Below are 27,103 nucleotides of genomic sequence, written 5' to 3' on the forward strand. Positions count from 1 at the left end.
ACAACTTTGTTTTTTATAAGACGACGTTACACGCCTATTATGTATGATTTTTTTATTCCGCTAGCGCTTTTTTATTTACTTTTTTTTGTCTAAAAAACGCTTTGCGTACCCTAATTTTTTTTATAAAAATACGTTGTTTTAGATAGTGTGACACAAAGTTTTCAAGATTTTCTCATCTCAAATAAGTTTCCAAAGCAACCCTTCCTTATATATATATATATATATGTTACGTGTGAGAGAGAGAGAGGGGGCACACCATCATTCGTTATGCATTTGGAAATCCAGAAATAAAGGCCCAAAAAACAGCCAGCCATCTCCAATGGTGATGTTCGGTTTCAGACGTCACATATATGCTACATTGCCTTGCCACCTCTGAAATTTTCCATTGGAGAAGCTTTTACAAAAACCAACGGTTGTGCACTAATATAGTGGGAATACTTTTACTAGATTAATAATGTAAGGGTGCTGATATTGGAATGGTTGTGGTATGAAGAAGTAATTGGTGATACAACTTGCTTGCTAGCTAGCTATCATATGGTTTTAGGTAATTAGTATTTCGAGATATTGTTTGGAATTTTAAACATGATATATCAATCTTAAACATGAGTAAACAAGTTTATTATACCTGCATGCCATGCTCAATCGTTTCGCCCCATCATATTTCCCAAATAAATAAAAGGGGGGTTAGAAAGATGTAGTAAAAAACTCGTTCAGAACCACATAGGATCTATACAGGTAGCGTCGATAGTAGAAACTCGGGCTGCAGCCTTTGCAGCAGTATCCCACAAAACGGACAGAACGGTTTTGACAATATTATTTCACTCTTTTTGTGCACGGGTGGAGGGTATTTGAGCAATGTGAAAAGAGTCTCCGGAGCCAAATTCGAGACCCATCTGTTGCAAGACACACAAGACCATAACGGAGAAAGAGGACACACGACCATAGAAACCGCACATCTTGCCAGTTTATGCTTCTCGGCTCCTTCGCAATACGCAACCTCTGTATCGTCAAACGGAACCCTTGCTGAACAGTAGCTACAACACTCCGTTTCTGCTTCTGCTACAGATCTGCATACATATATACTTGCTAGTAAAAACAAGAGTAAAGTACACGGACGGTCCCTGTGGTTTACCCAAATTTTAGATTTGGTCCCTAGCTTTCCAAAAGTACACAGATGATCCTTGTGGTTTGCGCTTTGTAACGCATTTAATCCCCAACTTTTTCTAAAAGTGCATGGATGGTCCCTGTGGTTTGCGCTTTGTAACGCATTTAGTCCCTAACTTGGACATGCTAAAACCTTTAGATTTGTTGGCTGGGGACTAAATGCGTTACAAAGTGCAAACCACAGGGACCATCAGTGTACTTTTGGAAAGCTAGGGACCAAATCCAAAAGAGTTAATAAGCCAAAATGGTCCCTGAATTTTGCTCACTTTTGTCAATTTAGTCCAAAATCCAAAATTTTTAAATCTGGGTCCCTGAGGTTTGCATTTTATTGCCATTTTAGTCCAAATTTCAAAAACTCTCTTTTTTGACTGTTGCAACCAGCCTATTTTGTCCTTTTGTGCAGTGGTATTTTGGTCATTTTTATGAGATTATAACAAACTCAGATCAAGAACCCAGAATACCCCTGCGCAAAAGGACAAAATAGTCTGGTTGCAACAGTCAAAAAAGGGGGTTTTTGAAATTTGGACTAAAATGGCAACAAAATGCAAACCTCAGGGACCCAGATTTAAAAATTTTGGATTTTGGACTAAAGTGGCAAAAGTGAGCAAACCTCAGGGACCATTTTGGCTATTAACTCAATCCAAAATTTTGGTAAACCACAGGGACCATCCGTGTACTTTACTCGAAAAAACTACAGGTAAAAACAGCGACAAGTAAATCATTGTCTTTACAAAAACACTATACCTTTTCTCAATCTTTTTGACTTCAGAAGCAAGGAGTTTTACACGACTTTTTACCGTATCGACATTTTTTGCGACCCACAGTCGCATTTGGGTCGATCCAACACATTGCTCGTCACTGTTTAGCATCGCCGAAAAACTACAACCAACAAGCCTTTCTTGAATATTTTTTTCACATGTTTCAAGAAGCGTAACCCATAGCTTTGAATCATTCAACTTGGCTTCTTTAAGTATAACATGCCTGTTAATAACATTAAGTAGATGCAACTGACGTGAAGTCAAGTCGGAAAGACATCGATAGACGTGCGGCAAAACGCTTCCAAAAGAAGGGGCACCCTCAAATCCAAGACTGGACGTTAGCCACTTAACCAGTATTTGTTCTACGTAGTTAACTTCGGATTTTGTGAAAGCCGATAATGCTGCTATCATGTCCCATACGACTAAAGGCTTGTCGGGATGACGTTCGTACTGGTTTAAAGACCATATAATGTTACGCCCCCAATTAACCAAATCCGTGTTAGGAAAACCGGGGAAGTTTTCGTCGTTAGATTCGCTATCGTCTTGCAGCTTTTGCCCGCCAATCCAGAAGAACTCAACAACAGCCTTCTGTGACCTGCATTAGAAATTATATATGCTATAAATATGCTATTTTGTCAACATCAAACAACTTTAGCCACTCAACTTTAATAATGACATTTTTAGCCCCTTAACTAAAACAACTTTAGCCCCTCAACTTTAATAATTAACAACTTTAGCCCCTCAACTTTAATAATTAACAACTTTAGCCCCTCAACTTTAATAATTAACAACTTTAGCCCCTCAACTCTAATAATGACATGTTTAGCCTCTCAACTTTAATAATGACATGTTTAGCCCCTTAACTAGAACATCAAACAACTTTAACTCTCGTGATTTGCTTATTTTTATCTACGTTTCGAACCCGCTGCGTAGCGTGAGTGGTAACCCACTGTGCAAACGAGCCGAGCTACTCGAGCTCGGCTTGAAAAAAAGCTCGAACGAGCCGAGCTTAAACGAGCTCGAGCCCGAGCCCGAGCCTAAAAACAAGCTCGTTTAGTAAACGAGCTCGAGCCCGAGCTTCGCTTATCGAGCTCGAGCCGGCTCGCGAGCCTTAACGAGCTTTCTTTTTATATAGTTTTTTTATTAATATATTGAACATATATTTAAATAATAATATTTACCATTTATATAAATATAGAAAATAACTAAATTATATGTATAACAATAATTATAATTAATAAAAATAAATTAATAAATACTAAACGAGTCGAGCCCGAGCCCGAGCCTAAAAACAAGCTCGTTTAGTAAACGAGCTCGAGCCCGAGCTTCGCTTATCGAGCTCGAGCCGGCTCGCGAGCCTTAACGAGCTTTCTTTTTATATAGTTTTTTTATTAATATATTAAACATATATTTAAATAATAATATTTACCATTTATATAAATATAGAAAATAACTAAATTATATGTATAACAATAATTATAATTAATAAAAATTAATTAATAAATACTAAACGAGTCGAGCCCGAGCCGAGCTCGAGCTTGAAAAATTACCTTCGAGCCGAGCTCGAGCTTTAGAAATAAAGCTCGAATCGAGCCGAGGCCGAACTCGAGCTTTCATATGTTAAACGAGCTCGAGCTCGAGCCTGGTCGAGCTCGGGCTCGGCTCGGCTCGTTTGCTCCCCTAGACTTACAAGAAAGATCAAAACCAATAAGCTTTTCTGATTATGCAACATTTCGCCTTGTGGCAGAGTTAAAAATCCACAATTACATATAATAATTTTCAAGATTATCAAAATGGTGGATCTATCATTCTACATTGTTCTATAAATTCTCTTGCATTGTTCCCTGCACCTCCATACAACACATGTGAACATAATTGAAATATATAGTGTAGAGCATTAAACTTACCTTTGCTCATACATTGGATTTAACAGATTGACATCAAAGCTTCGAACCTGCAAAATTTGGAAAAACTATAGTTTAAGAGTAGATCTATAAGTATATGAGCTTATTTGCTAAGCACTTTGTCGAATACTTTGCAAATTTAGCAAAATGGACATGTAAAAATGACTACAATACTAATTTAATGATATGTTTTTAGGGACAGATGAAGGGTCAGATGTGGGTGCATCACAGGGTGCAAAATAATGATATATGGATGACTTGACAATTTAATATATATTTTTATAGATATATTTAAAGGTGAATAAATCATACCACAGCAAGCACGAGATTCGCAGGGGATACTGCTATGCCAAAACAGGCATCGGAAACATTAGGGACCTGCCAGAAGATTTATGCAAATTATCTGCCTTTAGTAGTCATTATAAGATAAGAATTACGGATATTAGACTATAATGAAACTCTTTCATCAAACCATGTCCTAGGCAAACATTGCTTTTAGAGTAAAGTACACAGACTGTCTTTGTGGTTAACTAAAATTTTGGATCGAGTAAACTGCCATTTTAGTCCCTGTGGTTTGTTCAATTTTGCCACTTTAGTCCAAAACTCAAACTTTTTGCATCTGGGTCCCTGTGGTTTCAGTTTTATTGCCATTTTGGTCCAAAAATGACATCAGGTCATATTTGTCTTATAAAATCCTGTTATTTTGTCATTTTCCGAAGGGGCAAAATGATCATTTCTTTTTTACAAATAAATACCATATTTTATAAGACAAATATGACCTGATTTGCCCCTGAGGAAAATGACAAAATTACAGGATTTTATAAGACAATTATGACCTGATTTCATTTTTGGACCAAAATGGCAATAAAACTGAAACCACAGGGACCCAGATACAAAAGGTTTGAGTTTTGGACTAAAGTGGCAAAAGTAACCAAACCTCAGGGACCAAAATGGCAGTTTACTCTTTTGGATTTAGTCCCTAGTTTTTCAAAAGTACACGTGTGGTTTGCACTTGTAACATATTTAGTCCCCAATTTTGCCAAAAGTACACGGATGTTCCCTGTGGTTTGCAGTTTGTAACGCATTTAGTCCCCAACGTTTAGTGACTAAATTTGTTACAAAGTGTATACCACAGGGACCATCTGTGTACTTTTGACAAAAGTTGGGGACTTATTGCGTTACAAAGTGCAAACCATAGGGACCATCCGTGTACTTTAAAGAACCTAGGGACTAAATCCAAAATTCTGGTTAACCACAGGGACCATCCGTGTACTCTTGCTTTTATATTGAGACAACAAAAAATGCTACAAATAAAGAAGAGCCAAATCATACATCGGTGGACATCTTAACGCCAAGAATATTTGGAGGTAAAGGCACTTCGTGGAGCGAATCTCCTTTTATTAACCAACTATGCAAAGAATTATCCTGTGAAAAAAGGCACATAAGTTTTGCTATGAAGAAAGTTAACAATGCAAGCAGACATGCTACGTTTAGCTATATCATATATTCATATTGTATTGTTTATGCACATTACATGGTCGAATTCGGTACCTGGCTACAGCTGTACAAGCATTGTCCATCATAAGCCCAAGCCAAACCTGTAACCTGATTCACCACCAACAGGATAACGTATTGAGTTTTATGCACGATAATCAATATTATTAGAAGAAAGTTGTGGAAGCTTACAACTTGGTTATGTGCATAATGCGACGCAGATACATCAAACTTTCCGATCGAGGTGTGGTAGGTCGCTATTTCTATAGATCCGGAACCTCTGCCGACAGCCAAGATTATCTTGTGTGGGGAAGTATCGGGAACATGAAGTGAAAGTACAGAGGTAGGGCCTGATCCAACATTTGTAACCTATTTACATTCAAAAATAGATATATCTATATTAATGGAGCTCATATGAAAATAATTAGGGCTACAAACGAACTGAACGTTCAGCGAAGGGTTCATAAACCTTTCGGCGGGAAGTTCGTTTGTGTTCGTTCGTTTAATAAATGAACGGACACGAACAAGAAATTTCGTTCGTTTAGTTGAATGAACGAACATGAACAGAGGCTGCATTGGTTCATTTATGTTCGTGAACGCTTGGTAACGTGTTCGTTTATTTTCGTTTGTGTTCGATAGTTCATTAGCGCTTTTAGTGTTTATGATTTCTTTAAATACTTCAAAATTCCAACAAATAAAATATTAAATAAGTATCACTGTACTATATATATTACGTACAGAGTTAAATGCCCGGATAGTCCCTGTGGTTTGCCTTTTTTTCACCTTTAGTCCCTAACTTTCTAATACTACAGCAATAGTCCCCAACTTTTCCAATTTCGTTCCCGGATAGTCCTTGACACGAATGGGGGTTAGTTTTCTCAGTTAAACTGATGCTAAATGACTATAATGCCCTTACTATTAAAAATTAATAAATAAAAAATTTAAAAAATACATGTGTCAACCCACCCCACCCCACCCCCACCCCACCCTTTTTCACTCTACTGCAACTTCCACCATCACCACTACCATAACACTTCCACACCACAAAAATCCAAACCACAACCACCATAATACCTCCACCCCGCCGTCGGCGGAAAAACGCACGACCATAACATTTCCAACCCGCCGCCACCCACCCCACCCCTATCCCTTCCTCTGCCGATAAACCCACCCACGACCACAAAACGCCAATGAACCTGCAAATTTTCCTGTTTTTCAATCACATCTGCAGCCATTTGATTCACCTCGCTGGCTTCTTCGTCCGTGGGCTTGTCTATCTCCATTTTATCAGCAGCAACAGAAGCTGCAGGGACTTAAACAGAGTGCTCTATTTTTTCGCCATTGATGAACACAGATATGTTGAACTGTATGATGTTGTAGATTATCATGGTCCGATTGTTGTCAGCTTTACTGCTCAACTTCTCTACAAAATGTGGGACAATTTTTGACTCCTGAGAAGTTTGTTCTTGCTGATCAATGATATGCTGATCCATTTTATCATTTATATCTGATTCAGAAGTTGTTGATGTCACCTCAGATTCATCATAGTTCATATAATCTTGATTAATCTTCAAATGTTGGCACGAACTGTCTGATGCAGAATCACAATCTTCCTCTGACCAGAACGATAACCTTCTTCCCATTCGATGTCGGAACACTCCGAATCCTGAGCGCCTTTGTTTACCTTGTCATCACAATTATAGGCTCTCTAACGACGGGGTAAGTGGTGGTTGATTGGAGGCGGTAGGCGGTGGTTGGAGGCAGTGCATAGGGTGGAGGTCGTGGTGGTTCTCCGCTGGATCCAGTGGACACGAGAGAGAGAAATAAGGGATAGGTTTATAATAAACCATGTGGGCCCCACCTGAATTATAATATATTAATTATTTTATTTTAATGACTTAATAGTTATTTTTATATTAAGTGCATTTTAGTCATTTCACACTCACTTAACTGAGAAAACTAACCTTCATCCGTTTCAGGGACTATCCGGGAACAAAATTGCAAAAGTTGGGGACTATAGCTGTAATTTTAGAAAGTTAGGGACTAAAGGTGAAAAAGGGGGCAAACCACAGGGACTATCCGGGCATTTAACTCTTACGTACATGAACAAGGAACAGTTTGTTTGTTTCAACTTGTGTTCGTTTGCGTTCGTTGCCTAAAATTAGCAAACGAACAACATAAAATCTCGTTCGGTTAGCGTTCATGAACAGTTCGTGAACACTTATATTTCCTTAACAAACGAACACGAACTAGAAAATCTCTTTCGATTAGTATTCATGAACAGTTCGTGAACACATATTTCCTTAACAAACGAACACAAACAAGGTCTTGTTTGCGTCCGTTCGGTTCGTTTGCAGCCCTAGAATTTATACTAGTACAAAATACTTACTTCCTTCAACAGAGAAAAGGAAGCATGACTATCTTCAGTGGACTTGAGGATGTCATCGATATATCCCCGCCAGAGTTTAACACTGAAATCGCCAAAAACAGAATAACCAGTGAATCGCAGCGAGTTAGCACTAAATGTATAACTGAAAAAAAAAAACAAGAGTAAAGTACATGGATATTACGGAAATTTTGGATTTGGTCCCTAGCTTTCCAAAAGTACACGGATGGTCCCTGTGGTTTGCATTTTGTAACGCATTTAGTCCCTAGCCAACAAATCCAAAGGTTTTATAAAGCATGTCCAAGTTAGGGACTAAATGCGTTACAAAGTGCAAACCACAATGACCATCCATGTACTTTTGGAAAAATCCGGGGACTAAATGCGTTACAAGGTGCAAGCCAGAGGGACCATTTGTGTACTTTTGGAAAGCTAGGGACCAAATCCAAAATTTTGTTAAACCACAGGGACTATCCGTGTACTTTCGGAAAAAGCCGGGGACTAAATGCGTTACAAAGTGCAAACCACAGGGACCAGCTATGTACTTTTGGAAAGCTAGGGACCAAATCCAAAATTTTGTTAAACCACAGGGACCATCTGTGTACTTTAATCAAAACCCAAACAGGATAAAGAGTTGAAGACCAACTCACCTGCCATCGGAGGATCCGGTGGATATTAGAAGCTGAGGTGATCCGTCAGAAACAAACTTCGAGAAACCGATTGCCGTGATCCAAGAATCGTGCACTTGGATAGATCCTATGAGCAATGCAACCGGAGGGGGATTGCTTCCCTGTGTTATGGAGTAGCGTTGCGGTCCGTCGACTCTCCAAAACGATATTTTTCCACTTTTGGCACCAATGGCAAGTATACAAAAGTTCCTTGATGACTCACGATCAAGCATCGGGGACCACGCAACAACCAGTGATGAAAGCATTGCACTACGGCGCGCATACTGCTCTGCGGTTATAAAGGGGCGATTTTTTTGTCTTCTGCTTTTGTTTCTGATTCCGATATGAGCTATCGGTGCATCATCATCATCACTGTCGTCTTGCTCGGAACCGACTTGAGTAGCTTCACACTTGAAAGAAAATTGACTAAAGATCATTGCAACGAGACATTAGATAGCAAGTTAACATTATTAGTCAACTTACATCTTCCGGGGATTCAATGTGAGCTTCCGCATATCCATTTTTTGCAAAATATGTATGTAACATTTCTGATACATCCATAACCTCTACCCACTCTGCAGAAAATTCACGAAAAGGGGAGCGGTAAACCTTAACGACCCCTTTAGTGGTGCAAACAGCAAGCAAACACCTATACGGAAATATAATTGACACAACGTTAAACGTTTCTTGGGGTTATTACTGGAAAAAGGTGAAACTTATAGCCTATAAGTCACTTTTACACTGCTTCATGCCCTGATGGATCATAGAAGTGCGTACCCAGCATTAGGAGCCAATCCAAGAGGAGACCAAGATATTGAGCGTACAAAAGGACGCACATCACGAGACAAACACGTAGGCAACATACAACCAGAGGCCACGTCTGTGAACATTATATATCATATAAGAAAACATAACATAAGCACCAATTAAAAAAAAAAAAAAATGATTCAAATGTACCTTTTCTCTCAATAACACCAATTGGAAAAGGTTTGCTGTCGGGAATTGTGATTAAACCTTTAGGTCCAAATGGCATAGCAGGGTTCTGGCAAAAGATAATATGAATGTGAAATAAATTGAAGGTTTAGGCGTCAAGCTATAATAACACGTAAATGATAAAATTACCATGATGGTAACAAAGTGTCCGGAGGCAACTGCGACCAAGTTTTCATTCGACCATGCAACTGCATTTGAGTACGTAGGTGATGATACAAGTGCCACCGCCTGGAACCTTGAGGCCATCACTGCGCCCAGCTAATACAAGAATTTGTGTACACAAATGTAAGTTTGAACTGAGAATATTGGTACCGAAAGTGCATTGACCTACAATATATAAAATTAGAAAATGATATATACACCTAAACATACATGCATATATCATAAAACAAAATAAAGATATCAACTGCAATTGAATGTGATATAATCCATGATCCATATTGGTGCATTGAACTATAAGTTTTTACTTTTTAGTAGAGTAAATTACGATTTTGGCCCCTATGGTTATATCACTTTTACCCTTTTAGCCCAAAAAAGAACTTTTTAACATCTGAGCCCCCAACGTCTTTTTTTCTAACCCTTTTGGCCCCTAACACTAACCCCGTCCATTAAATGTTAGGGGCAAAAGAGTTAGTAAAAAAAGACGTTAGGGACCAAAAGGGTTAGAAAAATAGACGTTGGGGGCTTAGATGTTAAAAAATTCTTTTTTGGGCTAAAAGGGTAAAAGTGATATAACCACATGGTCCAAAATCGTAATTTACTCCTTTTTAGTATTAAGAACTTGCACCCCTCCCCACATCTTACATTTTCGTATTTGGGTTACTGTTATCTGGTTTATGAGCTTCACATGATTAAGAAAAAAGAACTGTTTCATATATTACACATGATAAAGATATTTGTTTTTGGGCTATTGGTGTCTATTTTTTTCAAAATGCGGTCTTCATTTTCCATAGGTAGCATTCGTTTCATGGAATGAAATGGAATCTTGATTCCATTTTTTATTTCGTTGGTTTCAACTTTCAACAAAAAAAATGAATTAGAATTGAACAACGACATAAGATAGAGAATATACATTCTAATTCCATCCAGATTCTGTTCCCTCTCTATGAAACAAACACACCTAAATTCCAATTCCATTACATTCCATGAAACGAACGCTACCATAGTCTTAAGCCTCTTTTGGTTTAAACACTAATCGTTTCCATTTACATAGCATGCTTCAACTAAAGGGCTTATATAGTTCAGTTGCGTCTAATACGGGCAACAAGCTGCACCGCTAGCCCTTTTTGAATAGCAAAACTAAGTCTTTAATAAACCACATTCATAGATTTTTGGGCCAACATGCACTATGAGATTGATAACCAATTGATCCATGAGAATTTGCCTAAACACTAAAAATTAAAAGAAGCACAGACAGACAGAAGAAACAGATGATATATGTCATAAAAAAAAAAGAAAATGATTAATTAGGCATTTAATAAATCAAAACTCTTTTCCATGCTACTGATACCTATAGATTAGACTGTGGGGTGTGGGGCTTGGGTTGGGGCGTGGGTTGGGGGAAAACGCCCAAGCCATCACCCCTTGGGGCTTGGGTTGGGGCGTGGCCCTTGGGGCTTGGGTTTGAAGCCGGGCGTGGGTTTGGGTTTGATGTGGCGGCCTCCTATTCGCCTTGGGTTTTAAATTTTTTATATATTTTTTTTTCTTTTAATAACCTGCCAACCAACGCAGTGCACCCACGCCCCGCCATACCCCACGGACACGTCACTAGGCGGTGGGAGGGCTCGAACTCCACGTGTCAACTCATGCCCCCAACCCAAGCCCCACCATACCCCACGGTCTTAAATTCAGAGGATGCATTTATGTACCTAAACGTTTCTATCTGATGGGTTAATTTAGAAGCAAAGATTATAGGTAAAAGGATTTTGCAGACCTGCTCTATTGCTCGACTTATTCAACGAGTCGACTCTTGACTGGCATATAGATTAGATTAATTAGGATTCTTCAGAATGCCTCCATTAATACCAATAGACTTGAGCCTGTTGTTTGCCTTTTTTTTCTTTTTCAGTTTAGGTTCAATCTGACCCTGGTACTTTAATCCATTTTATTTTTTAATAAATTTATTTTTCTCTAATTTTTTTTAACGGCAAAGATTACATAAACGAGTTAAATGCTTGGTTGGTCCTTGTGGTTTGCAGATATTGCAGACTTGGTCCCAGTGGTTTACTAATTACAGAGTTGGTCCAGTGGTTGCAAATTTTGCACTCGGAGATGATCCTTATCAATAACCCATGTTAATGTTCTCAGTTAAATGTATGCGAAATGACTAGATTGCCCCTGAACAATAAAAAAAAAAAGATGTCCACCCTCATCTTCTTCCTCCCCTCCCTCTAAAACCCACCACCGCCACCACCTTCAACCCACCACCACCTAATACAACATATTATCTATCAGTCTAAAAACAGGTAATCGTAGAATCAGTTAGGGCACATTTTCATCATCATTTTTTGTAAGTTTTATTAACCAAAATCAATTAACAAATGAAAAGTAAGTTACAGTTAAAGGAGACCTGAAAATGGGGCGGAGAAGAGCTGAGGAGTCGTGGAGCCAAAGGCGACGGTCGTTGGAGAATGAATCGGAAGCGATTGCACTGCCGACCGGGCGAGTCTGGTGGATCCGAACCTGGTCAAGCCACCGCAAATAGGGCTCCGGCGGCCCGTTTCTTCGTTTTTATCAACGTCGGCGACATCTACCAGCTTTGCATTTCAACTGCTCAAATTTAATTTAACTGAATACATAATAGAGTTAAATGCCTTGTGGTGGGTTTTAGAGATAGAGAGAGGAAAGGAAGAAGATGAGGTGGGTGATTTTTATTTTTTGTTTTTTTATTATTTAGGGGCAATCTAGTCATTTTGCATACATTTAACTGGGAAAGTTAATATGGGTTAGTGATAAGGATCATCCGAGTGCAAAATTTACAATTACTTGGACCAACTCTGTAATTAATAAACCACTAAAATCAAGTCTGCAATATTTGCAAACCACAGGGACCAACCAGACATTTAACTCTTACATAAACACTCCTTCTAAATTACATCAATTCTACCTCATACCAAGATTTGAACCCTGGTCTCTCTCCAAGAGGCACAAAACCTCTACCACCCACCAAAGTAGTGATGGCAAAAAAATTTTATTATTTTATTTTTTTTTAATAATAACTTATGTAGTTGTGTTTATTAGGCATTTGGGTTTACTTTAACTCATTTTAATTTCACCTAAGTGTTACATCAACCTTTCTTTCCCATTTTATTTTACCACACTCCAATGAAATGGTTTAATCCCGTAAACTTCATTTGAGCATATTTTTTAGTGGTTTATGGTTTAAAAAAATAAAGAACAATTAATTCAGTCTCTTAACAACTGGTTATAGTGGTTTATGGTTTAAAAAAATAAAGAACAATTAATTCAGTCTCTTAACAACTGGTTAACATGTTAACATACAACCCATTTAATGTCCTTTAACATAAGGAGGAAGGGGTTTTTTCAATCTTGGTTACATGTCATGTCACCGTTAACACCTCAAATGTTAGAGTACACTCATGGCCTTAGTTTCGATTAAGGTTTTAAATGAACACGAACGAGACCATGTTCGTATTCGTTTGTTAAGGAAATGCAGATGTTAGTGAGTTGTTCGCCAACACATGTCAAACAGAATTTTATGTCTATGTTCATTTGTTAAAGAATTTTATATGTTCACGTATAGTTCGAAGACCCTAATCACGAACACAAACAAACGCAAACGGACACAAATAAACACAAATGGACATTAAACTTGAAATTAAAAAAAAAAACACCATTAACCTTAAAGATCCGACACAAGAATACAACCATCAAATAATAAATCAAGAATTCAAGACACGAGAATCTACTACAAGCACCATATAATAAATCAAGTTTAACTAACTTCGGGTAAGAGAAAATCCTCTGATTCGACTAACTTCGAGCCATTCTGTGACAACAGGTAATTAACGGTTTCTAATTTCGCGATTAACGAACGTTTAAGGAGATAATAAATAGTGTTTAAGGCACGAGTTAACCCAATTAGGCTTTTGTAATGCCTAGGAACGCTCATTCGACCTTACAGTACGCGAATGGTGAATTGCGGAGAAGTTGCATAACGATAAGCGGTAACGAGCGGACACCGTACAAAATACTGACAACGCCGACTAATACAAACTTTGTACATATAATTTATATTTGAAGGTTTTGTTTTGCGAAATATTCATGCTTTCGAACAACATAAAACGCAAACGTGAACGGAAAACGCGGAAACAGTAACACAACGACAATCAACGACGAAACGAAAGCATCAGGTTCGCGTATTAACTTAAAAACTGAAGTATTTTGATATATTTAGTTTCGCTTTAGAATTTTAATGTTCGCAGTTGAAAATGGATCGAGAAACGGATTTAAAAGCGACAATCTGCGCCGTTTACGCGAATTAACGCGACCGACGAACGAACGCGTTCAATATCAAGCTCCGACGTGATATTTAGCGGTTCGACTCTAAGACTTTATTAAACGACAATTTATGACAATCACGTTTAAAAACGGGCTTCGAAAGCGTGTCGGGCCGCGTGAAACGGGCTTGTGGGCCTAGGGCCCAAGCTCACTTAAAACCTAACTATAAATAAGTAGTAAACCCTAAAATCCCCTCATTTGAAACATGAGCACACAACTACAGAACCCAGCTCCTCTTCTCTGCGTTTGTTTTTTTTAGAACCCTAATCCACACCAACAGTGCACTCTCCTCTCTCTGATTGATGTAATCCGGCAGTCGGCGGAGCACCGGCAAACAGATGAAGGTCGGCCACCATTCAGGGTGGTCCGACGATGACGCAGCCACCCTCACACGCACACCGACTCCTCTCTCTCTCTCTCGTTAAACTCCGGCTACCGGAGCCCCGTTTTCTGGCCGGCTGCCATTCTCCGACAAACCCAACACCCCTGTTACACGATTCAACGGCCGGCCACCACCATTGCTTGGTGGTGGCGCACAGCAGCGCGACATCAGAGAAGCGAGAGAAAGAGAGGGGAACCGAGGGAGAGAAAGAGGCGGCGGTGATGGAAGCGACGCCGAGGTTCCGATGATGATGATGATGATGACGATACGATGATAATGATGACAGTGGAGGTGCTCGACGTGGAGGTCACGGCAGTGGTCGCTGGAGTTCCGGTAAGCATTTTTTTTTCGGGTAAACTCGTAACGATTACGCAGATTGTAATCAATATATTTTTTTTGTTTTGGTTCGGATGTGTTGGTGACGGCCGACGACGATGACACCGTCGGAACCAAGTCAGCGGCGGCGACAGTGAGATGGATCGTGATACGGTTTAGATATTTTTCGGTGTTCGGGTCAGATCTCAGGTTCAGGTCAACTCGGTCAAACCGAGTTGACTCGATCAATACTCAGTCAACTGGGTTCGGTTACTGTTCGACTCAGTTCAGACTCATAATTGGGTTCCGGTTAACTCAGTATGGTTCGACTCGGTCAACACCCGAGTCAACTCAGTTTCGGCTCAGTCAAGATTGGTCAAAACAGGTCAACAAAAGTCAATCGGTCAAAGCAAGTCAATGCAGTCAACACTCGGGTCAAAGGCGGTCAACTCAGGACCGGTAAAGTTTAAACGTAGCAAGCGTTATTTTTAGAGTTATAGTTATACGCGACCGAGCTCGAACCGATTCAATTTGAAATTAGTTTACAGTTAATATACTCGACGAAAATTTTATATTGATTACTTATAGTATTAATTGTTGATTGATTTTTGACAAATAACGACAACTTGAGTTGTCGAGGTTATTCCAAAAACAGGGGAAACTCTGTCCGTTTTCCGTTAAAAATTCAAAACACGACACACGATTTTATTCTAAAAACAACACTTGATGAAGTTCAAGTTTTCTTATATAATAAATACGAAAGTATTATTTATTTGACGACGTTTTACGAGTTATAAAACGAAGTTATAACACTTCAACCACCCACGAGTTATACTTAACGAAAGTTGAAACTTATACAAAATAAATATAAAAATTTATAATTATTTCAAGCGTTTAACAATTTATATGAAAGGATAAAACTTTTATGAAATAAACTTAACGGTTTATAATTATTTCAAACGACGTTACTTCGTGTTAGATTATAAAATCAATTTAATCGCTTACATTTATTTTAAAGGTCGACTTTAAACTTTCTTACGAACTAAATATAGTTTTTATATTTAGTTCAAACGACTGAATTCGGAGTTTATATTTTAAACTCACGACTTAAAATATATGTGTATATATATATACACACTTTTATTTCCATCTTACGAAAACTACAACGACACGAACCGCTATCCACCTACGTATGTCTATTCACGACGACTAACACGGCATCGCAAGTATATATTTATATTTGAATATATATATATACACCTTAATCACTCGAAAACTAAGTCGATCTCGAGACTTAGTTTTATCCCGAATATACACGGGATCAAATAACCATCGATCGATTATCCTAAGTCAAGATAACAACTACCTTAGGGTCGTTTAATCAACGACTCGGTAGAGCTCGGATACGTAGTTTAGCTACGTTGATTTAACTAGAAAACTCATAGTTATTCCTTGATTAGGAATGCTTTAGTTGCACGCTAGCGAGCTCACATTCTTGGAATGATATCATGGAATCATGTTAAGCTAGCTTTGCACAGGAATGTCAAAGTGAGTTCATAACCCCCACTTTTCACTGTTTTACATTTTTTTATAAAATGTTTTTCGGGGGTGGAAAGGCATGCAAGTTTTGCAAAATCACACAAGGTTTCGATAAATCAATATCACATATTTATAAACCATTTTGCGACAGAATTTCAACGAACTCAAATGGTTTACGAAAAGATTATACTAAACATACCGGTTTTATGAAAACATAAGTGTTTTTCGAAACATGCATGAGTTTTAATAACACAAATGACGTGGGCAAAGGCCCAAGGACATGGGCAGAGGCCCAAGGACATGAATAACTCACACATTATACGTTAACTAGGGTATGGTTAAGCTAGGGAATGAACTGTTAGATCAGGTGAGCGAATAGTAATCTCTCTTAAGTGCCATTAATCTTGTATAAGACCGAGGGCAAAAGTGGTAGATCTATCGGGTGTAGCGAGCCCCACTCTTGGGTCCTTGTGTGGCCCATGTAGTGCTTTTGTTGTTCTAACCGGGTGGACCGGGGGAAATCCGCTAGGGTTGAGTACTTCCTATGTCGCCACACATATTAATGTCCTTGCAAAACATTAATGATCTGTTCATAGACGCTTACATACCAGCTTTTGATACTCAAGTTTTCAAATGTTTTAAAGATTCATTTGATTGAAACTCACAAATACATCGATTTACAAACTTTGGTAACGCTTTTCAAACTATACCTAAGTAAGAGGACACGCTGATCCTGCTTACAAAGGTTCGTTTGGGCTTGGCCCATTCTCTCTCGTGCAATGCACAAAGACTCTCGTGGGCTAGACTCACAGTTTTCATATATCATGCCAAGAAAATGATTTTACTACATTTTCCCAACAACTTTAAAACCGGTTATCAAAAAGATTTATTTTAAATCTTTTCAAAACAAACTATGAACTCGCTCAACTTTATGTTGACTTTTTCGCATGTTCTTTCTCAGGTTACATTGTCAAAACTACGGAACGGTTGGAATAGAAGAACCCACGGGATTTCGAGTAATTAGCGGGCGTTCATTTTTTTTAGAAGTCTTAGCTTTTTGCTTCCGCTGTGCAATGAAGATACCGGTCCAGTCACGCCAGCTCTGATATTTCGGGGTGTGACAGATTGGTATCAGAGCTATAGGTTTCAGCGAATTAGGTTTCTATAGAGATACCTAGGCTTTAACCTCACTATCCTCTGTGGACTTAGATTCATAAGACGTTGAATACACACAGAACGCCTAGTACTCGAATATGGGTTCCAACCGTTGCTGAAAAAATGAGTCAACAATTTTGGTTTTAAACAAACACAAGTGTTGTGTTGATACACAGTACACCAAACAATTACACACATAAAGCAAAACCTTGAGAGTTTTGATAACAAGCATTTAGGACCTTTGGAGAACTTATGTCAAAATCCATTAAAGGTCATTACGTAGGAACTGCGACTGTTAACTTGGGCAAACACCATTATATTATGTCGTCTATGCTATCTTACTTACCCGAGCAGGTAACCTACGCGAAACGAAACACTAGTGCACAGGAATACATGAAACTCAAATTATATGTCAACATATGACGGAGCACATCACATTCTACATGGAACGAAACACTAGTGCGCGAGTACATGTGAAACTTAAATTATACGTCAACAGATGTCGGAGCACATCACATTCTACGCGAAACGAAGCGCTAGTGCACAAGTATACATGAAACTTAAACTATACGTTAGCGGACGTCGAAGTATATCACACACGACTTTCGAGGCAGGGCCTTTGGAAAACATGATTGGGCATGACAACAACGATGCTAATCCCGTCAGCGGGAGAACTACGGGTCGAAATGCGGCAAATAGCCACGCGATCATACAAGCGACATGATTCACGCTGAGGTACGTTTAAACAAGATTTCACAACGATCGATACTTAGTCTAAAGAGACTCCCAACTATTGACGCTGCAAAAGAAGTCACATGTCTTCGTATCCCCCTATTTCACTATGGCGATTACGCTATGTTCGAAATTCCAGGTAAAGTCCTTAAATTTCTTTTATTGAAATTCTGGCTTTTGCATATAGCGAGTAGATTTTTGCATTTCTACTCCCCCTAATGGTTATTGCGTCACAGAGATTTTCTTTCATAATAGCGAATACTAATTTGCTTCATTCTTGACAAAGTCATATGTTACACATGCGTTATTTGTTATGCATGTGGCTTCACTCGAAATTGTTGCTTTATCAACGTTCAATATTGTTTCGCTATGTCGATTATTGCATTGTGATTTGGATGATTTCATTGTTGCAAAGCGTTGACTTCTTGATATCGAGTCAACGAAACTTGTTGAAGCTCATTTCCTTTTCAAGCTACATACATGGTTTTTCGTTGTGGCTATGTCGAAACTTCCTTATTGATACATGAATTTATTGTTGGATTATGTTTCAATCAAGTTCAATTGATTGAACTTGCTCGTAATATATATTCGATTCAAGGTTCCATATGATGGATTGAGGCCATATATTCGAAATAATCCCAACAAGCACTTCATTTACTTTGAACTATACAATGCTTGTTTGGTCTTTGACTTCATTGAATCGTTTCCTTGATCACGATCACCTTGTGGTGATGTTTTCACAAATTTGAATCTTGCGCTAACCTCGTTTACACACATCATGTATGGATTTAATTATTTATCTATTTGTTTATTGTTATTAAATCCGCTCTGTTGATTTATCATATTAAAGCAATCTTAATACAATCGTGTGTTAAGATAATGGTACACAAATTCATTTCGTATTTCGTTGTACCTCTTAACGGTTCTTTCAACATCGATCGAACATTTTGTGATATTCATTGCTCTTTCATCTTCGATCGGAAAACATTGTTTATTTGTTTCGTTTTCAGTTGAAAATCCTATGAGATTTGTTTGAAATAAATATTCAGATTTACTCCGATGAACCTTTCATTTGATTTCAAACACGATGAACTTATTTGCTCACCGCTATTATTGAATTATTTCAATCACTACGACACCTTGTGGTGTCGGTATAAATTTGTAGCTTGGGCTAATTATCATCGAGCGTTTCATGTAAAACACAGGTGATACTTTTTCGATCACCGCTATTATTGAATTATTTAAATCACTACGACACCTTGTGGTGTCGGTATAAACTCGTAGCTTGGGCTAATCATCATCGAGCATTTCATGTAAAACACAGGTGATACTTGTTCGATCACCGCTATTATTGAATTATTTCAATCACTACGACACCTTGTGGTGTCGGTATAAACTCGTAGCTTGGGCTAATCATGATCGAGCGCTTCATGCAAAACACGGTGATGCTTTCTTGATCACCGTTATTATTGAATTATTTCACTCACTACGACACCTTGTGGTGTCGGTATAAACTTGTAGCTTGTGCTAATCACGATCAGTCGTTCATGCGAAACTACGCATGCTCTTTGTTTGACTAATCACACAAATAGTCCTAATGCAACTATGTATTAAGACGATGATACACCAGGTTCGGTTGTATTTCGTTTTGGTGTATCCTTGCAACACGTTGATGTTATTCATTTAATGGTTCAGTAGTTAATGGTTCAGTAGTTGATAAATCATTTTTATGATTCTATTTATTTGAGTTTGTTGAATTCGAGTTTCATTTATACAATAACCAACACAAGATTCAGTTGGTAGTAAATTCTGTTGTTTCAAAAATTGATTTGCAGTTTGTGAACGTTCATTTGGAATTCCATTGGTTGAATTTCGTCTTTTGTTGGACCCCTGTAAACATAGTCACATTGGTGATAGTATCACTATGCTTCGTTCACTTGACATCGATTTCTGGAACAAACTCATTTGAACCGTTGGGTTCTTATTGATACAAAATGTCCTTACAATTACGTAATCTGAATAAGTATTGATTCAACTACGTGGTCATTCACTTTGGTATTATTCGGACTTACCTGCGAAACGACACAACCATGAAAAGATAACATAGTCTAAATTTCGAGGACGAAATTTTTGTAACAGGGGGAGAATGTGACAACCGGTAATTAACGGCTTCTAATTTCGCGATTAACGAACGTTTAAGGAGATAATAAATAGTGTTTAAGGCACGAGTTAACCCAATTAGGCTTTTGTAATGCCTAGGAACGCTCATTCGACCTTACAGTACGCGAATGGTGAATTGCGGAGAAGTTGCATAACGATAAGCGGTAACGAGCGGACACCGTACAAAATACTGACAACGCCGACTAATACAAACTTTGTACATATAATTTATATTTGAAGGTTTTGTTTTGCGAAATATTCATGCTTTCGAACAACATAAAACGCAAACGTGAACGGAAAACGCGGAAACAGTAACACAACGACAATCAACGACGAAACGGAAGCATCAGGTTCGCGTATTAACTTAAAAACTGAAGTATTTTGATATATTTAGTTTCGCTTTAGAATTTTAATGTTCGCAGTTGAAAATGGATCGAGAAACGGATTTAAAAGCGACAATCTGCGCCGTTTACGCGAATTAACGCGACCGACGAACGAACGCGTTCAATATCAAGCTCCGACGTGATATTTAGCGGTTCGACTCTAAGACTTTATTAAACGACAATTTATGACAATCACGTTTAAAAACGGGCTTCGAAAGCGTGTCGGGCCGCGTGAAACGGGCTTGTGGGCCTAGGGCCCAAGCTCACTTAAAACCTAACTATAAATAAGTAGTAAACCCTAAAATCCCCTCATTTGAAACATGAGCACACAACTACAGAACCCAGCTCCTCTTCTCTGCGTTTGTTTTTTTTTAGAACCCTAATCCACACCAACAGTGCACTCTCCTCTCTCTGATTGATGTAATCCGGCAGTCGGCGGAGCACCGGCAAACAGATGAAGGTCGGCCACCATTCAGGGTGGTCCGACGATGACGCAGCCACCCTCACACGCACACCGACTCCTCTCTCTCTCTCTCTCTCTCGTTAAACTCCGGCTACCGGAGCCCCGTTTTCTGGCCGGCTGCCATTCTCCGACAAACCCAACACCCCTGTTACACGATTCAACGGCCGGCCACCACCATTGCTTGGTGGTGGCGCACAGCAGCGCGACATCAGAGAAGCGAGAGAAAGAGAGGGGAACCGAGGGAGAGAAAGAGGCGGCGGTGATGGAAGCGACGCCGAGGTTCCGATGATGATGATGATGATGACGATACGATGATAATGATGACAGTGGAGGTGCTCGACGTGGAGGTCACGGCAGTGGTCGCTGGAGTTCCGGTAAGCATTTTTTTTTCGGGTAAACTCGTAACGATTACGCAGATTGTAATCAATATATTTTTGTTTTGTTTTGGTTCGGATGTGTTGGTGACGGCCGACGACGATGACACCGTCGGAACCAAGTCAGCGGCGGCGACAGTGAGATGGATCGTGATACGGTTTAGATATTTTTCGGTGTTCGGGTCAGATCTCAGGTTCAGGTCAACTCGGTCAAACCGAGTTGACTCGATCAATACTCAGTCAACTGGGTTCGGTTACTGTTCGACTCAGTTCAGACTCAGAATTGGGTTCCGGTTAACTCAATATGGTTCGACTCGGTCAACACCCGAGTCAACTCAGTTTCGGCTCAGTCAAGATTGGTCAAAACAGGTCAACAAAAGTCAATCGGTCAAAGCAAGTCAATGCAGTCAACACTCGGGTCAAAGGCGGTCAACTCAGGACCGGTAAAGTTTAAACGTAGCAAGCGTTATTTTTAGAGTTATAGTTATACGCGACCGAGCTCGAACCGATTCAATTTGAAATTAGTTTACAGTTAATATACTCGACGAAAATTTTATATTGATTACTTATAGTATTAATTGTTGATTGATTTTTGACAAATAACGACAACTTGAGTTGTCGAGGTTATTCCAAAAACAGGGGAAACTCTGTCCGTTTTCCGTTAAAAATTCAAAACACGACACACGATTTTATTCTAAAAACAACACTTGATGAAGTTCAAGTTTTCTTATATAATAAATACGAAAGTATTATTTATTTGACGACGTTTTACGAGTTATAAAACGAAGTTATAACACTTCGACCACCCACGAGTTATACTTAACGAAAGTTGAAACTTATACAAAATAAATATAAAAATTTATAATTATTTCAAGCGTTTAACAATTTATATGAAAGGATAAAACTTTTATGAAATAAACTTAACGGTTTATAGTTATTTCAAACGACGTTACTTCGTGTTAGATTATAAAATCAATTTAATCGCTTACATTTATTTTAAAGGTCGACTTTAAACTTTCTTACGAACTAAATATAGTTTTTATATTTAGTTCAAACGACTGAATTCGGAGTTTATATTTTAAACTCACGACTTAAAATATATGTGTATATATATATACACACTTTTATTTCCATCTTACGAAAACTACAACGACACGAACCGCTATCCACCTACGTATGTCTATTCACGACGACTAACACGGCATCGCAAGTATATATTTATATTTGAATATATATATATACACCTTAATCACTCGAAAACTAAGTCGATCTCGAGACTTAGTTTTATCCCGAATATACACGGGATCAAATAACCATCGATCGATTATCCTAAGTCAAGATAACAACTACCTTAGGGTCGTTTAATCAACGACTCGGTAGAGCTCGGACACGTAGTTTAGCTACGTTGATTTAACTAGAAAACTCATAGTTATTCCTTGATTAGGAATGCTTTAGTTGCACGCTAGCGAGCTCACATTCTTGGAATGATATCATGGAATCATGTTAAGCTAGCTTTGCACAGGAATGTCAAGGTGAGTTCATAACCCCCACTTTTCACTGTTTTACATTTTTTTATAAAATGTTTTCGGGGGTGGAAAGGCATGCAAGTTTTGCAAAATCACACAAGGTTTCGATAAATCAATATCACATATTTATAAACCATTTTGCGACAGAATTTCAACGAACTCAAATGGTTTACGAAAAGATTATACTAAACATACCGGTTTTATGAAAACATAAGTGTTTTTCGAAACATGCATGAGTTTTAATAACACAAATGACGTGGGCAAAGGCCCAAGGACATGGGCAGAGGCCCAAGGACATGAATAACTCACACATTATACGTTAACTAGGGTATGGTTAAGCTAGGGAATGAACTGTTAGATCAGGTGAGCGAATAGTAATCTCTCTTAAGTGTCATTAATCTTGTATAAGACCGAGGGCAAAAGTGGTAGATCTATCGGGTGTAGCGAGCCCCACTCTTGGGTCCTTGTGTGGCCCATGTAGTGCTTTTGTTGTTCTAACCGGGTGGACCGGGGGAAATCCGCTAGGGTTGAGTACTTCCTATGTCGCCACACATATTAATGTCCTTGCAAAACATTAATGATCTGTTCATAGACGCTTACATACCAGCTTTTGATACTCAAGTTTTCAAATGTTTTAAAGATTCATTTGATTGAAACTCACAAATACATCGATTTACAAACTTTGGTAACGCTTTTCAAACTATACCTAAGTAAGAGGACACGCTGATCCTGCTTACAAAGGTTCGTTTGGGCTTGGCCCATTCTCTCTCGTGCAATGCACAAAGACTCTCGTGGGCTAGACTCACAGTTTTCATATATCATGCCAAGAAAATGATTTTACTACATTTTCCCAACAACTTTAAAACCGGTTATCAAAAAGATTTATTTTAAATCTTTTCAAAACAAACTATGAACTCGCTCAACTTTATGTTGACTTTTTCGCATGTTCTTTCTCAGGTTACATTGTCAAAACTACGGAACGGTTGGAATAGAAGAACCCACGGGATTTCGAGTAATTAGCGGGCGTTCATTTTTTAGAAGTCTTAGCTTTTTGCTTCCGCTGTGCAATGAAGATACCGGTCCAGTCACGCCAGCTCTGATATTTCGGGGTGTGACACATTCGATAAGTCGATGCCAAACTTGAACGACAAAGTTAGCCCAACACAACCCAGGACGGGGGCACAAGTTAGGACTCCGGGTTCGTCAAGCCAAATTACAAGCCAAATCGGATTGGTAGGCGATGAAATAAGAGCTTATGCCCAAAAGAAGGAAGCGAGGATGCAAGCGTTGGCCGATGCAAGACAAGAAAATATCCTAGCCTCTACGGCCTTGATTAGTGAACAAGCGAAAATGTCACCCAAGCGACGAAAGACAATTATTTTCAAAAGTATACTACGCCTCACAAAAATCTCTCCGTCAAAGTGTAAAAAGTCTTTGTAGCCCGCAAACGAAAACTTGCAGAAAAATGGGTTGGCCGACGAGCCATTTACCGGATTTCTAGGTTGTTTTTATTTTAAAAATTATCGTTTTTTATTTGCCTTCCGGTTAATTGTTTAATTTCAATTATGTGTATTCTCTTTAGTTTTAATGAAGTTTGTTATTTATATTAACATTTGACTTTATTAAAATTAAAATTTATGACATGGGTAGACGCCGTCACTACTTACTAAATAATGGATACTTTGAACCAAATTTGACATTATAGGTGATAGTTGATCGATGCTAGAATACTTACTTTTAAGTGTCTCTTCCTCTCTAATTGTTTTCATGTTTATCAGGGTTTTGCCCCTTTTTTAGTGGGTACACACTAAAATAAAACCACTTCAAGCATATTTTAGCTTGTGGTTTAGAGCTAATGTCTTAACCCACTTTAATCATTCAGTGTCACCTTACTTTTTTTTTTTTTTTGAAAGGTGAGAGTCTACTATTAGGTTGTCAGAGCAGCTCCCACACCCCCCGAGCCAGGGGGCCCTAGCCAAGTCTGCCCAGACTACGTTGTCTTAACCGAGTCCGCGCTGGTTATCAGACTTGGTTTCGGCTTTCCCCCGGAAACCGTTCTGCCTCCACACGAGAAGCGTCGCTAGAGTAACAGTCGGATGAAAACCGGGGACGGGCTCAGGCTCAGGCCCGCGGTCCTTTGTGTCCACGGGACTCCTCGCCCTCATTGCCCTTACCCCCAAATGTAGCAGGTGGGGATCGAACCCGGGTCTCCAAGGAAACCCAAAGTTCTTTCCACCACTCCACTACAAGTGGGGGATTTACTATATTTACTATCCTCTTTTAATTTAAAAGATTAAAACATTTAACTAAATAAAAATAAACTAAATAAAAATAAACATTTAACTATCTATATTTACTATCCTCTTTTACTTAGTACTTGCTATATTTACTATCCTCTTTTAATTTAAAAGATTAAAACATTTAACTAAATAAATTTATACGATTAACATTGAATTATTGTATATACTAGGGGGAACACCCGTGCGATGCACGACATGCATAATAGTTATTGTTTTTTCCTGGAACGACGACTGATATAGATAGTGCGTGACACGGTACGAAAGTGCGAATATAGTATAGATTTTTAAAACAAAAACCGTTTTTTTTAAAGTTAACCGTTTGACCATGGTTATTTTGACCAAAGTCCACTCCTCGTTCGGCGCTTTGTGGTAGCACTACCAGTCAAAAAAAGGCCCAAAACGCCCGAGGGTACAGTGTTCCCCCGCGTTTTTAAGACGCTTTGAGAGAGGTTTGCACCCCACCACATGTGGTCTCACAAAACTTCAATTCTGTGGACGTGTGGTTTCTCAACCCTCTTCAAAAGACGTCACAGTTTTCAAATTTTTTTATTTTTATTTTTTCTTTTTCATTGTTTTAGATGGTGTAAAATAGATGTTAAATATATATATATTATACTACATACACATATACATATAAATTCAGTTTTGACATCTAAAAGTCAAATTGCAGGTTTTGTTCCCTTTTATAGATAAGAAAGCAGTTTATTATTTATTACTAAAATGTTGTATTAACTTTATTCTGCAACATATTCTTTATAAACTATGCTTACCTTGACATAACCTAATAGCTATATTTCCTTATTAGAAGTCTCTTATAATTGAAAATTAGTACATATTATTACCTTGCTGGTGAACACATTTACTCTATGTTTAGGGAACAATTTGATTAGGTTGCTGATATTGAATTGAATATCACACCAAATTACAATAGCAGTTTATATTGCTACTATTCACCCAAATCAAGCACCTTAAATAAGTCAGTGTTTCTCTATATTCAAAAAACGAACTATAACTGACGATTATTAAATTGCAACAGTCAATTCAATCCAAATACTGCAATAGAAACATAAAATCTACCACAATTCGTTAGTTAATCACGTATAGTTCTTAATCGATTAGAATCAGAAAAAAAGGAAATTGACTCACCGTAACTTAAAATCAGGAAGAAGGCGAACAAAAGGGCGGAGTTTTTCGAAATCAATGACCCCTGTCTTTCATTGTTATTCCTTGAATGAGGTAAGCAAGACCCCATACTACACACTACATACATATACATAAAAATTGGGTTCTATATTATTTGTATAAACACCGATTGGAAACCCTCACATTGCATTTGATGAAACCCTAATCAATATAAACACACACACTAACACTCATGAATCGAATCGAATTTATAAAAGGAAAAATTCGGGCTGTTTTTACCTCTTGCTGCTCCAAATCTTCATTACCATACATTATCTTCATCTTAGAGATATAGATATTGCACTTAAAGGTCTCAACCATCAAAATACGATCCAAGGGCTAAAAAGTGGTTCCTAATTATGCAATGGTTATCATTTGAACCTTATTCCATGAGACTTGAGGTAAGATGCAAAGAGCATTCTTTTGAGTTTTAAACCATCTGTAATTAAGTTCATTATTTAATCATTATTGTTGCAATTATTAGGTATTATAGATAATAATACCCCATGAAATTACCTTTTAGTAATTTTCGTTTCTAATTGGTTAGCATCTTTTAAGTTTTAAAACCATTTATAGTTATAATTAAATTCATAATAACGTTGATTAAGTTTTTTTATATTTAATTATTATTATTTATTTATTTTTATTTTTATTTCATATGATGTTCATCAACTATCTGATAAAATTGCAAAAAAAGTTGTAACCTT

The 27,103-nt window shown here is 38.2% G+C and overlaps 1 protein-coding gene across 7 annotated transcripts; it reads right to left on the minus strand.

Annotated features, from left to right (window-relative positions):
* Positions 1 to 538: 538 nt before the first annotated feature.
* LOC110910730 lies at positions 539 to 12,188 on the minus strand. Of its 7 annotated transcripts, none has more exons than XM_022155335.2 (14): positions 11,934 to 12,188; positions 9,494 to 9,612; positions 9,329 to 9,413; positions 9,149 to 9,251; positions 8,855 to 9,020; positions 8,354 to 8,781; positions 7,710 to 7,791; positions 5,513 to 5,689; positions 5,378 to 5,431; positions 5,159 to 5,251; positions 4,139 to 4,204; positions 3,830 to 3,876; positions 1,909 to 2,517; positions 539 to 1,067 (listed from the first exon to the last, which is right to left on the minus strand). In XM_022155335.2, exons 2-14 carry the CDS (start codon positions 9,608 to 9,610, stop codon positions 728 to 730), a joined length of 2,367 nt encoding a protein of 788 aa, XP_022011027.1. In that variant the 5' UTR covers positions 9,611 to 9,612; positions 11,934 to 12,188; the 3' UTR covers positions 539 to 727. The 7 variants fall into 7 exon arrangements, with proteins under 7 accessions (XP_022011027.1, XP_022011023.1, XP_035840067.1 ...); XM_022155331.2 differs by having other exon boundaries at positions 9,494 to 9,691; XM_035984174.1 differs by having other exon boundaries at positions 9,494 to 9,622; positions 11,921 to 12,188.
* Between the last annotated feature and the right edge of the window lie 14,915 nt (positions 12,189 to 27,103).

This window comes from Helianthus annuus, chromosome 15 (assembly GCF_002127325.2).
Source record: "Helianthus annuus cultivar XRQ/B chromosome 15, HanXRQr2.0-SUNRISE, whole genome shotgun sequence".
Classification (NCBI taxonomy): Eukaryota; Viridiplantae; Streptophyta; class Magnoliopsida; order Asterales; family Asteraceae; genus Helianthus; species Helianthus annuus.

Excerpts from the sequence above, each read along its gene's own strand:
- LOC110910730 (XM_022155335.2), bottom strand. The coding sequence starts at position 9,610 with ATGGCCTCAAGGTTCCAGGCGGTGGCACTTGTATCATCACCTACGTAC. Across the intron at positions 9,252-9,328 it reads TGGTGTTATTGAGAGAAAAG|ACGTGGCCTCTGGTTGTATG; the intron begins GTACATTTGAAT and ends TAATGTTCACAG. Across the intron at positions 5,432-5,512 it reads ATTATGCACATAACCAAGTT|GTTACAGGTTTGGCTTGGGC; the intron begins GTAAGCTTCCAC and ends GTGGTGAATCAG.